The 12239-nt window shown below is 39.6% G+C and overlaps 1 protein-coding gene across 13 annotated transcripts in view; it reads left to right on the forward strand.

Annotated features, from left to right (window-relative positions):
- ITPR1 (inositol 1,4,5-trisphosphate receptor type 1) overlaps nucleotides 1-12239 on the forward strand; it is a 323955-nt gene that overhangs the window by 119180 nt on the left and 192536 nt on the right. For 11 of the 13 annotated variants that reach the window (XM_053296706.1, XM_053296710.1, XM_053296713.1 and 8 more), the window contains 4 exons: nucleotides 3954-4069; nucleotides 7237-7323; nucleotides 8489-8647; nucleotides 11313-11411. In XM_053296706.1, the coding sequence (XP_053152681.1) occupies nucleotides 3954-4069; nucleotides 7237-7323; nucleotides 8489-8647; nucleotides 11313-11411 (461 nt within the window). Of the gene's footprint in view, nucleotides 1-741; nucleotides 877-3953; nucleotides 4070-5431; nucleotides 5486-7236; nucleotides 7324-8488; nucleotides 8648-11312; nucleotides 11412-12239 lie in introns of those variants that run through there. The other 2 variants (XM_053296717.1, XM_053296720.1) reach the window with 2 other exon arrangements.

Consider the following 12239-nt stretch of genomic DNA (forward strand, 5'->3'; position numbering starts at 1 on the left):
TTCTCTCTCTCTCTCCTGGCCTCTCTGGGAAGAAGCTCACGTGGCCATTAATGCCAGTGAAATTGCTTGCCAATGATTAGAGAATGTGGGCCATGCTAACTTCCACATAGTGAAAAAGAACATGGAAAGTGGTCTGTCACGTCTTTCCAGGTTCCTGCAATTCTTGGCGCCTTAGTTGGGGTAGCCACCAAATGAACTGTCCATAGGAGTGAAGCCCTGCCTCCCTGGAAATCCTATCCTACTTGGCTTCAGACTATGGGGATTTCACCTGACGTGGCCAATATACTTTATACTCATTGCAGTAGTGTAGGCTAGAAAGCTGACACTCTCTCTGGTGGTTGAACTGTACAACCAACTCCAGATTCTGTTCATATGGCATTTCTGTACTTGTATGCTATGTGCATTGTGACGTTACCCATGTGACTTTAAGGGATTTGATTCTGAAAGTGAGGCTTGCAGATTGTGTAAAACTGCAGGCAAAACAGAGATCACCTCAGGGGCGTAACTACCATTAGGCAGGGGGAGGCAGTCGTCTGGGGGCCCCACTGCCTTGAGGGGCCCCCCAGAGACACCTCACATGACTCCCCATTGCCCCCTGCCCAGCCCCAAGACCCTTCAGCCACTTGCGCTGTTTGCCCTCTCTCCTGCTTGTCGTCCTGGTCGGAAATCAAAGCAGCAGGCAAGCTGCTTTTCTCCCCACCTCTCAGCTGATCGGCGGGTGGGCAGGGCTTCCAGGGAGGCCTCCATGTAGGCCTCAGTAAAGCCTGAATTCGAGTAGGCTGGCAAGCCCCAGGAAGAAGGCTGGCAGTCAGAGTGGCCACTACAGCTCTCTGCAGCAGACCCTCCTCCCAGGCCAGACAGCTCAGCCTTTGCCAGGTAGAATGTGAATTCCTTTTTGTGGTTACACTCCCCCTACCCCCTATATAGGCATCTGCTTGCCATAGGGCTTTGATGGGGGGGGGGGAGACTGAGAAGTCTCTGAATATTTAATTTAAAACTGATTGGAAAATTTGCTGGCTTAAAAAAAACCCTCTAAAAAGTCCTATAAGTGGCTTGTTTCATGGCAGGAAATTACAAAAACTTCTGGAACAAATTTATTTATGTATTAATTAATTAATTCATAAATACACTTATGTTCAAGTTGTTTTGCAACCCAGGTCTGAGTGAGAACTGAGACATGAGTGAGAACTGTGATGCATGTGTTGTGCTTTTATATTTTTTCCCCTTAGGGTAAATCTGGCCAACATGTGAATGCAGCACCTCTATTCCAGGGGAGATGTGTGTTAAAGGGCTTTAAAAGCCTCTTGTGAAAAACCTCCCGGAATCAAACTTTACTGAATTGGTTCAGAATTCTGAGAAAACAAACACAGGCTCACCCTGCATGGTTGAAAGTCTCCTTTGCTAATCTGCAGCAAGGGGCCCATTTTAATAATTAGTGTTTCTAGTGTCTTCTCATTTGCTCAATTTTGTACATCTGTTTTTTGTATGTTTTGAATGAGGACAGAAATGTGAGAATAAAAGTCCCCTGCTAACTGGGCAAAGAGGCACCTTTTTCTCTTTGTAAACCATCCTGAGCCATTTTTGGAAGGGCGGTATAGAAATCAAATTATTATTATTATTATTATTATTATTATTATTATTATTATTATTATTATTATTATTATTAAAAAATTTCTCAGCGGGGGGGCCCATTTAAGAATCTTGTCTCAGGGCCCACTCCAACCTAGTTACGCCCCTGGATCACCTGTAATCCATCTGGTTCTATCATTTGACAAAATAGGAATTATTCAGTACATATTAAATAAATCAACTTACTGCTAAGCAATTTCATTTGTTTCAGGTCAACTGGTGCTTCATCTGCCTATGTCTCAGTGCTTGAACAGTTAGCAATTTATTTGGTTTCTTAAGCATAAGCTGCCATAAGAAAATGTCAGACCAAAGTGACCACTTTAAACAATAAATAAAAGATCATTGCACAGAAACATGAACAGAAACTTTAAAATGCTCACAGCTATTCACTCATGAGGATGAAAGTTCTTTTTAAAAACTTGTATCTTTATTGCAATCCACCACATGCAAAAGTAAGAATAAACTTCTTGTTGTTTCATGGTTGCCAAAGCAAAAGTTGCTACAGTTTGAATAATGTCCGTGTTTTCATTGGCGAAGAAAACTTCTCATTTGTGCTGGGTTGACTAATGTTCTCAGTCTTTCAGTAGCTTAAAAGAAGACCCAGCACTTTCTGAGATAAGAGTAGCACCTGTATTGGGAAATGTCTTCGATTGGCCCCTTGCAAATGAATACAAAGCCATAAGTTAAAGGCCACGTGTATAGATATTTTTTTTTTGTCTAAAATTGCAGAGGGCATTAGCTGAACATGCAAAATGATTAGAGCGCTCCTTAGAATAAACTTGGTTAGGACTGTTGGAAAGGTTGCCAGATGATGGAATTTGGACATTGCATATCACTGGGTGCTGTGTGAACTCCTGCCAATAAAGATAAGTCTCTTTGCACAAATGTTTTTTTCTGAAGTAGTATTTGAGCTTCAGTTTAGTGGACAGCAGTTGCATACCCTGAAAATAGTCTATTGAAAAAGCATATGAGCAACTTTACAAAATCAAACTTTTAGATTTCAACTGCTGGTTTGAAATGAGTCTTTGGAATCTATCTTCTTGTGTATTATATAACTTAATTCACAAATTTAACTGTACATAAGCTCTAATTTCCACTTGTCATAGTTTTTTGCTCCTCAAAAAGGATGTGTATGCATGTGCTCTCTGAAGGCCTTCTAAAATGGATCCTGTGATCTTATTTATTTATTTGATTTATATACTGCCCTTCCAAAATGGCTCAGGGCGGTTTACAATTAAAACAAACCACTAAAACAGTAAGAGCTAAAACAAATTAAAACAATATAACAATTAACAATTTAAAAACATTTTAAAACCACAGTTAAACAATTATAGTGATTAAAAGCCCCCAAATCAGGTTAGAATATTAAAACCGATTTTAAAACCCTGGAAAGCCAGGCCAAACAAATATGTTTTAAGGGCTCTCCTGAAGGCTAATAGAGAATTCTGAAACAGTTCCATGTTTTAACACTCCATCAAACTCCTGTACATTGTCACACTTGGATTGATTGACGCATCCCTTGATGGATTGATGTATATAACTTTGATTCTAGAATTTTAAATACTTGCTCTATGAAACCAACAAAATTTTATGATACTGATTTTGTCCTTTTTAACTGAGTAGGATCTCTATATGGCTTTTCCATGTATCAGTTCTAGAAAGTATTATCCCTAGTCAGCAACCTACTTGGTTGTATTGGAATCAATTTGTTTTGTTCAGATTTACAGTTAAACACTGGGAGGTCTTGTGGTAGTAAGGATGAACTGTTACCTTTGCTAAGCAGGGTCTGGCATGGTTTGCAGTTGAATAGGAAACTACATGTGGACACTGTAAGATATCCCCCTTAGGGGATGGGGCTGCTCTAGGAACAACATCAGGTTCAATTTCTGGCATCTCCAGGTAGGGCTGGGAGAGACTCCTGCTTGTAACCTTGGAGAGCTGTTGCCAGTCTGTGTAGGCAGTACTGTGCTAGATGGACTAATGGTCTGGCTCGATATAAGGCAGCTTCCTATTTCCTGTGTACCACCACTTTGGTCTTATTTAGCATAATAATCAGTGAGTCAAAAAATGGCTGTTTTGAATGGTAGATGTCATTGAAGTGAAGGAAAGCAAATAGAATGTTTTTCCTGTAGCAGATGGGCAGAACTGGTCTTCATTTTACTTTGAAATTGTGCTGTTTTTATATAAAACTCTTCCCTTGGCTTTGCTTTCCAAGGAGTTCCTCTCGAGCGCCTTCCAAAAAGTTTAAACAGTATACGCAGTTTAAAGTAATAACTTGGGTAACGCTGACTGGCTAAAACAGCCCATTTGTTGTCTCTCTGTAGATTGCCTCTTTAAGTTATGCCCCATGAACCGCTATTCTGCACAGAAGCAGTTCTGGAAAGCTGCAAAGCCGGGAGCAAACAGCACAACTGATGCCGTGCTGCTCAACAAACTACATGTGAGTAGGAATACTGATTTCAAATTGCAAGTCATAATGATGCCAAATTCTGGTGTAAAGATTTGTTTCATTGTAGGGTGTTGTGATGCATGCATACAGGCTAAATGAGCGTGCGATGATAGCCCTCTTCTCATGCAATCCTTCCTGCATCTTACAGAAAATGGGGTGGGTGAACCATGGCATTCGCCATGCCCTTGACGCAAACATGCTTAGCGACATGTCAACTGCTAATCATGAGTTTTGGTTTTCGTGAAGGGCTGTACGGGGCGCAGGGACCCTAGATGACCAATCAGGGTTCCCACTAGTGTGAGGTCTGGGGGTATGTTTCCTTTCTCATGAAAGCTGAATGTGTGGACGCCTGGGGTTGTGGCCAGCAGGCACAGTCCTCCTCCCCTGCTCATCTTCAGTAAACACAGGGAGGATTGCATGAGAAGAGAGTTTTTATTTGTGTTGTAATTTAGAAAAGGTACATCATTTGATTCGATAGACTTGGGTTTTGTGTTGTGGATTCTTGTCTGAGTTTTGGTGTGGTCACTCAGCTTCAATTTCATACTCATAAATAGGAATAATAGGAGCTGACTTCCGAGCTATTGTGTTGAGATAGTAGTCGGACTACTTAAACATTTCCAAGAGAGAGAATAATTTTGTCTGAAACATGCAGAAGGATGATTAAAAAAAAAAAAAAGGCTCTTTGGAACATGTTGCTGAGAGGAAAGTGCCCAGAAAAACTGCCCTTGCTGTGCAGTGCATATGTATGACACTAGATTACATAAACAACAGTTGTAATGATCCCTGAGAATTAGAAGATGTGCAAGAAGTACCATGGTATGTTTTTATTGGACCAATTCCTGCCAGAGTTAAGGAATGTGGAGTACCCAAACTTCTGAGTGAGTTAGAATTCTTCATTGAAATTTCCTGGCAAAACATTTGTGTTGCTTTAAAGCAGTCCCCCTCCTTATTACTTTTTAAAAATCTGTGGTTTGGAATAAGGTTGAAGGAAATACTAAAACGTAGTATTTTTATCATGCACATTTTGGGTTTGTGTGTCTGCTGGTGGAATTTAGGATCTTCTACTGTAGATCAGCCAATGCTAAGGGTCAGGTTATTTTAAGCTAATGCCATTTAAGGGATTTAGGAATCTGGGACGCTTGACTTTTTGACCAGTATTTAAAAATCAGTGCTCTTTTGGGAAGCTGACACCTAGCGGTCATTACATATAATGTTCCATTTAATGTAACTCTAGTGGAATGTATGAGTACTATATTATTAGTCACCACATATCATTTTTATTTACTAATTTTCAGTGCCTATACCTGATAAGTGGGTAGAGTTCAAGGACTTGATGAAAATTTGTTACAGGCAAATAAGTGTAGAAGAATGCAAGACATTACTATCTATTGCAGTTGTCCTATTCAGGTGAGGCAGAAAGCACACTAATATCCAGGTCTACAAAATATCCATATATGGTTTACTATCTTGGCTCACATTGATCGTCTATATAATATGTTCAATTTCTACAACTGAATGTAGTAGCTTTGTTAACCTCAGACAGTGGCAATATTTTAAGATTATCTTGAGAAAATACCTTGGTTGGCAAAAGTAGAACTATTTCCAAATTTTGTGACTATTTTTAAAAAAAAATAATCATAAGAAACACTTGCAAGGGTAATGTTTTCTTTTACTATGAAGGGCAAATTATTGAAAGAATGAAGGTGGGGCGGGTAGATGGCTGGATAGGGTTGCTTGATTTTATCTCCTTTCCCTCCAATCTTTTCACTGCTTGTGCGGTTTTTTGAAACATCCTGGTCTTTATAGTTTGTACTATTCTACAATGTACGTGTTCAACATGTTTTAATGGAAGCTGGCTGGCTTGTTCAACAGCACCTCAAAAAGGAAAAATCTGTCTTGAAATACATTCCACAACAAGAAAGATCACTTCTTCAAAAGTACAGGACTCCTTATTCTTTAACACACTGTAGGCCATTGCTGTACATCATTTGGTCTCTTGTTTAGGCCTATGTCTGTATGCTGTTTAGGGAATTATTCCTAAAATGGTTACAAAGCATTGGAACTAGTCCACAAACTATCTATACATAGCACTTTTATTCCTTATATCTGCTTTCAGGTATTTGTGTAGTTACTAGATTAGAAATGGCTCCATTCTTGGGCAACTGCACTGTGTGAGTGTGTGTGTGAAAATTCTTTCATGTATGAATAAAGCTGAATAGTTTTAAACAGTAGTCTCTTTCAGATCCAGGACCCTCTTTAATTGTTTTACTGCATCTGTCTCTCTCTCTCTCCACCCTGTTTAAAATTACTTTTAAAATGAAAAACCACCTTACAAAGACCTTAAAAACAACAAGACCTATTTTTGTTCTGCTCTGTCTGATTTCCCCTTTTCTCTTCCTTCCTTCATATATTAAAATAGTCCTAAATTTACCTCTTTGGGGTTGACATCCAGGGTCTCGACACCCCCTATGGGTCCCCAAATCATCTTTAGTCTGTCCTGGGGTGTGTGGTTTTGTGTCTTCAAGAACTTAAGCATTAAAAAATGATGCTTAACTTGCAGGGGCAGTCGGGGGGCTTCAAAGGCCTAGGTATACCTCTGTAACCTCCTTTGCCCAGTTAACAGGGCTTGCTAACTGATTATGTTAATTGATTAAGATTGTGATGTTTCAGTGATATTTCCACATAGTGGATGTTTGGAAATTAAACTCTTAGAATGGAGAACATCTGCTTGTTCTTGAGTCACAACCTTTTGGTTGTCAAATGTCATTCAGTGCTAATCTTGGCCTACTGTCCATCTGTACTGCAGACCAGAAGATAAGTCATCTTAAACCACAGTGTTCTTATTGTAGCTTTACCTCAAAATAAAAATATTAAGTTTGAATTGGGAAACTTTTTATAATGTTACATTGGAATATCCTGAGCTTGACTATACATAACTATGTATAAGAGACTTTCAATGTGAGTCTTTTCCTAAATATGTACAGTTTAGCCTGGAATTTAGTGATCTCCACCACCACCACTCCGCCTTACCACTGCCTCTCTCCTCTCCTCCACCATTCTTCGTACTGGAACACACTTGTTTTTTCACTGAGGCAATCAGTTGGTTGTACCTTTGCCCATCCTTTTTTTAAATCAGCATGTTGTCTTTTTAATTCTAGCATGCTGCAGATTTGGAGAAGAAGCAGAATGAGACAGAAAATAAGAAGCTGCTTGGTACGGTTATCCAATATGGCAATGTTATTCAGGTATGCTGTCTGTGTGATCCTCCTGCACCCTCATTCTGTAGCGTTCTGTAACTGAGGTGTTGCAAAATCTAGCTTGCACTGAAATAGTGGAAACCCTTTATCTCTGGGCAAGTTAGTCCTGGTAAGCTCTGATGCTATTTCCCTGCTATTGTATATTGTGCCAAGTATTCGATGTACTGGATTGTGCCATCATAGATGGTTCTTTAATGGCTAAAATGCCATTGGAATCCCATGAAGGCGAGTCCCTTTCATGCTTGTCTCCTAATGTCCACTTCTCATCAAGATCTGTATCTCACAGTAGTTTGGTCTACTATGCTGTAGGCTCTATGGTGGCTGCATTTGGCATAGAATGTCATTCTTGGAGTGGTGTAATGGTCCAAGTATTGGAGCAATACTTTGGGCACAGTTAAACTTTCATTTATCAACTGAGTGCTCTGTAAGCATATTTTTGAGGGGTCCATGTGGAGCATTGACAAGAATGTTGACCTTGAATGTGAGAGACCTCAGTTAAAATCCCTGCCAATTCCTGAAGGTAACTGTTACACTCTGTCCTAGGGCGATTGCAAGGAGCAGTTAATCTCTGTGGTAAATGTACTGGGTTTGCAGCTCTGTTTACTGCTATCTAACATGCCTTAATGCTTTTTACATAGTGACCTAAATTATACAAAGAATTGATATTTCCTACATTTTGATCCTGTAGTGAGTAATGTTCTTGCAGCTATGGAGATGTTTGTGAGTGAGGTTTCAATTTATAGCTGACCCTACATGCTAGAGCTATTGCGTGACACATTTTAAATGGGCATCATGAGTTAAGTGGTCCACTTCTCTTGTTCAGTATGAACAGTACAAGCATTTAAAAATGTCAAGAAATGAAAGTACATTCCTAATTGTTTGTTTGTACATGTGGTCCATTGGTGAGAATGTGAGTTTGAGTGTGGTCAAAAATCTCTGAACACTTCTTTGATACGGTCCAAAGGGATATATTTTGCTATACCCATTGTTTTTGCTATGTAACCTGCTTAGAGAATTTTTTTTTGCTGAAAAGCGATATGTTGTTGTTTTAAATAAATGTCAGTACATTGTGACTATTGCTGTAGTAGGCAGAAATGTCAGTAAGTCTTACCTTGTGGTTTTTCTCCCCCCTCCTTCCCCCCACTGCTTTTAGCTTTTGCACTTAAAAAGCAACAAATACTTGACAGTAAATAAGAGACTTCCAGCTCTTCTAGAGAAGAATGCTATGAGGGTAACACTAGATGAGGCTGGAAATGAAGGATCCTGGTTTTATATACAGCCATTCTACAAACTGCGTTCCATAGGAGATAGTGTAAGTTTACAAGACTGTTAGAAAAATGATGTGTGATGCAATATGTTGGAATCATCAGTAGCTTACTTTCCTGTGATTAATTATATGTGCATGAAATTATTTAGTGTCTTTCTCCCTGGACTGAAGAGAGTGGAAAGTAAAACAAAGGGTTGGAAATAAACATTTCTAAGACTGGAAGAGTAGCCATTTAAATCTTGACAATCTTGCGAATGATTATGAAAATGTGAAGTACAGTAGCCTAAGGACAAATTTAACATACCAAGGACATTTGGTTCATAGCAGTGTACAGACACGTTGTTTCACTTGTTTTGAAGTGATTGGGAACCCTAATGGAAATTTAAACTTAAATAAAAATGAGAAAGAGGCGTGTGGCATGTTAAAGGTCAACATTAATTATTACTTCAGCTTTTGTGGGCCAATGCCCAGAAAGCTTATATCAAAATAAATGTGTTACTCTGTAAGGTTCCACGTTTCTCTTCATTGTGCTGCACTAGACTACCATGACTACCCCTGTATTAAATGAAGTTGTATAGTAGCTTTTGTGGGGTATCTGATGTTTTAGTAATTGTCATGTGATCATGGTGATTTGCACATGGATACCACCTCCAGGCAAACACATGGGCTGACCAGGACATATGGGAGGAAGTGGCCCTTTAGATATGTAGGGCTTGAGACACTTAATTACTAGGGTTATGCATTGAACTGCTAACTGGTTCAAGGTGATGCAAAAAATCCAGAGCATTTTTATCTAGAAACAATTCCAAAGAAAACAGTTATTCAATACTGGCAACCTGTTCAATAGCACACTAAGCATATCTCTATGGAATTGAATAAGACCAGAGAGTGGGGGCCTCTACTGAAGAACCAGCGACTTGGAAGAAATTGACTGCTTCCTGTTAGCCTCAGTGAGAGAATTTCAAAATGTCACCGTTCCTTTCCTGATTACGTCCTCTAATGCACCAGGAAGGGATGCAACATCATGATATTGTGGCCTTTTCCCTGGTGCATTACTATAATAATTATAATAATAATTTTAAAAGCCATTACCTCTAACTATAGGGTGTGGCCATCCACCCCACCCCCCGCTCCCAGTAATGCTCAGGAAAGGGGCAAAATGTCTTGATGTTGCTTCCTTTCCTGTTGCATTTATAGGGCAGTACCAGGTAAAGTGAAGGCAGTGTTTTGAAATGCTGCTGCTGCAGTTGCCTGGAAGCAGTTACTTTTTTTAAAAGAAGCTGGCTCTTCAGTAAAGGTTAGTCCCACCCCTTTTATCTGATCCTATAGATTCAAGATAACACAATATAGCACAAGTTTTAAAAATGTGTGGAATGTTGCTATGATAAGACCACGCACTTAACCTTACAGCAAGTATCCTCAGTTTCAGTTCAGCGCTCCATAATCTTGGACACCCAACATTAATAGAAATGATAACTTGAAAACTATGGCTGACATGTTTGCACAATGTGGTCATTTCTGAACCGCCCATACCACTGCAGTGTCTAAAGCAGTACCCACAATGTTGTTTAATATGGCTTGTCTGGTACCACTTAAAATTATGTAATCACACTTCCCTGGCACTATGGCCATTATTTCCAGTGGATGTGCAATTTAAAGAGTAGCCGATGAACCCTGTTCCACAACCCATTGGGCATTGCTTTAGATACCTGCAGTGGTGCAGGGAGATCAGAACTGACCACATTGTATTGCACAACATGTTGGCCTATATTTTCTATCTGTAACAGGAACCATAAATGGTACAATACCAACATCCGGTTATGGCAACCTTTCTAAAGAAGAAAGAATACATCTAAGAAACATTCAGAGAAGAATATTGCTAAACGTATTGACAAAGGTGGTGCTCCTATATTACAGATTACATACCTGAATGACTCTTAGACCACTAAATGATGATAAACTCTATCAAAATACTTCACAGTAAATCTCAGAGACAGCATGTTGTTAACTGCCTTGAGACTTTTGTGATAGGTGGTATACAAATGTATTAAATAAATAAAATGTCTAAATCTGTACAAGGATTTACAAACAAAATATGACTTGGCAATGAAATAGCTGATTTGATCAATCCAAATCAAGTTCCTGGGAGGTTTTATGTTACTCCAAATATACATAAACCTGACAACTCAGAATGACCTATTGCATCTGCTGCAGTACATCAGCAGGACTACAGAAAAGACATCTCTGTTGCCTCGCATTTACAAAATTGGTTCAAAGCCTCCCATTGTTGTTTTAATCCATGCATATTAGGGCTGCAGCTGCTTGGCTCCAGAACTAAAAAATGAATTAAATCTCTTAACCTTTTCCCCCTGTACTTGAAAAAGCCAGTTTTAAACACTGAAAACATCCTAACACCTTTTCCTCATAGTTGTGTGATGATGATACTACTTTCTTTTATCAGCTGTGGGCTAACAAGAAGTGTTTCATCCTGCCATGTGCTAAAACTTACTAAATCCTAAATTTATGATGCACTGTAAAAGCCTAATGACCATCAAAGTATTACAAACTTCACATGCACACCTGAATGAAGGAGTGGTATATGGGTGCATAGTGAAGTATTCATTGATAAATGTAGTGTTACCAAAGATGGATCTCAAATCAAGTTCTCCTACTGAAGATCAAATGTTGCATCTGGAACTTTGTTTTTCAGGTGGTTATAGGGGACAAGGTAGTCCTAAATCCAGTTAATGCTGGTCAACCCCTTCATGCCAGTAGCCATCAACTAGTGGACAATCCTGGTTGCAATGAGGTAAGTTAGAAAACCCAAGCCAATAAAAACTACCTGGCTCATAAACTACTTGGCCCATAAACCATATGAGCTAGAAGGCAAGAGCTAAGGCCTGTGAATAGAATGTTTTGAAGCACTTGCTCCTGTTAGAGAGTACTCATTGCTGCCACTAATAGTAATCTTGTCGTGTTTGATTGGATGTAATGAGATGTTCAAGATATTGTTAAAATCAATGAAGATTTAAAGCAAAAAAAATAGTAATCTTGTCGTGCAGAATTTTTCAACTGTTGATTGGCAAGCTTTACAGAAGAGATTAGAAGCTCTAATCCTGTTGTATTGATGGAAAGGAGAGCCTTGGAATGTGGCTTGTTAGATTTCACTCAGGTGGTTGATCCAGGTCTTCCAGGAGCCACATCTAAACCAGGGTTTCTTAACCTTTGGCCCCCAGATGTTGTTGGACTACAAATCCCATCATCCTCAGCCACAAAGGCCATGTCTGGGGATGATGGGAGTTGTAGTCCAACAACATCTGGGGGCCCAAGGTTAAGAAACGCTGGTCTAGACAGTTTATACCTGTCTGCTGAACTGTACTGTCTCTTTGCAATGGGTTGGTGCAGACACACACTCTAAAGTGTGATTAGTGATGGGAATGGGCTGTGGGTTTATACACATTTCTACCCCAACCTCTCCCGTAGCTCGGGGATAGAGAACTTACTTTGCATGTAGAGGATCCCCGATTCAATTCTTGGCATCTCCAGGTAGCGTGGGAAAGATCTTTCTCGGGGCGGGGGGGGGGGGATTCATTATCTGGAAAGCCACTGCTAGTCAGGGTAAAAAGTACTGAGCTAG

This window comes from Hemicordylus capensis, chromosome 2, assembly GCF_027244095.1.
Source record: "Hemicordylus capensis ecotype Gifberg chromosome 2, rHemCap1.1.pri, whole genome shotgun sequence".
NCBI classification, from domain to species: domain Eukaryota; kingdom Metazoa; phylum Chordata; class Lepidosauria; order Squamata; family Cordylidae; genus Hemicordylus; species Hemicordylus capensis.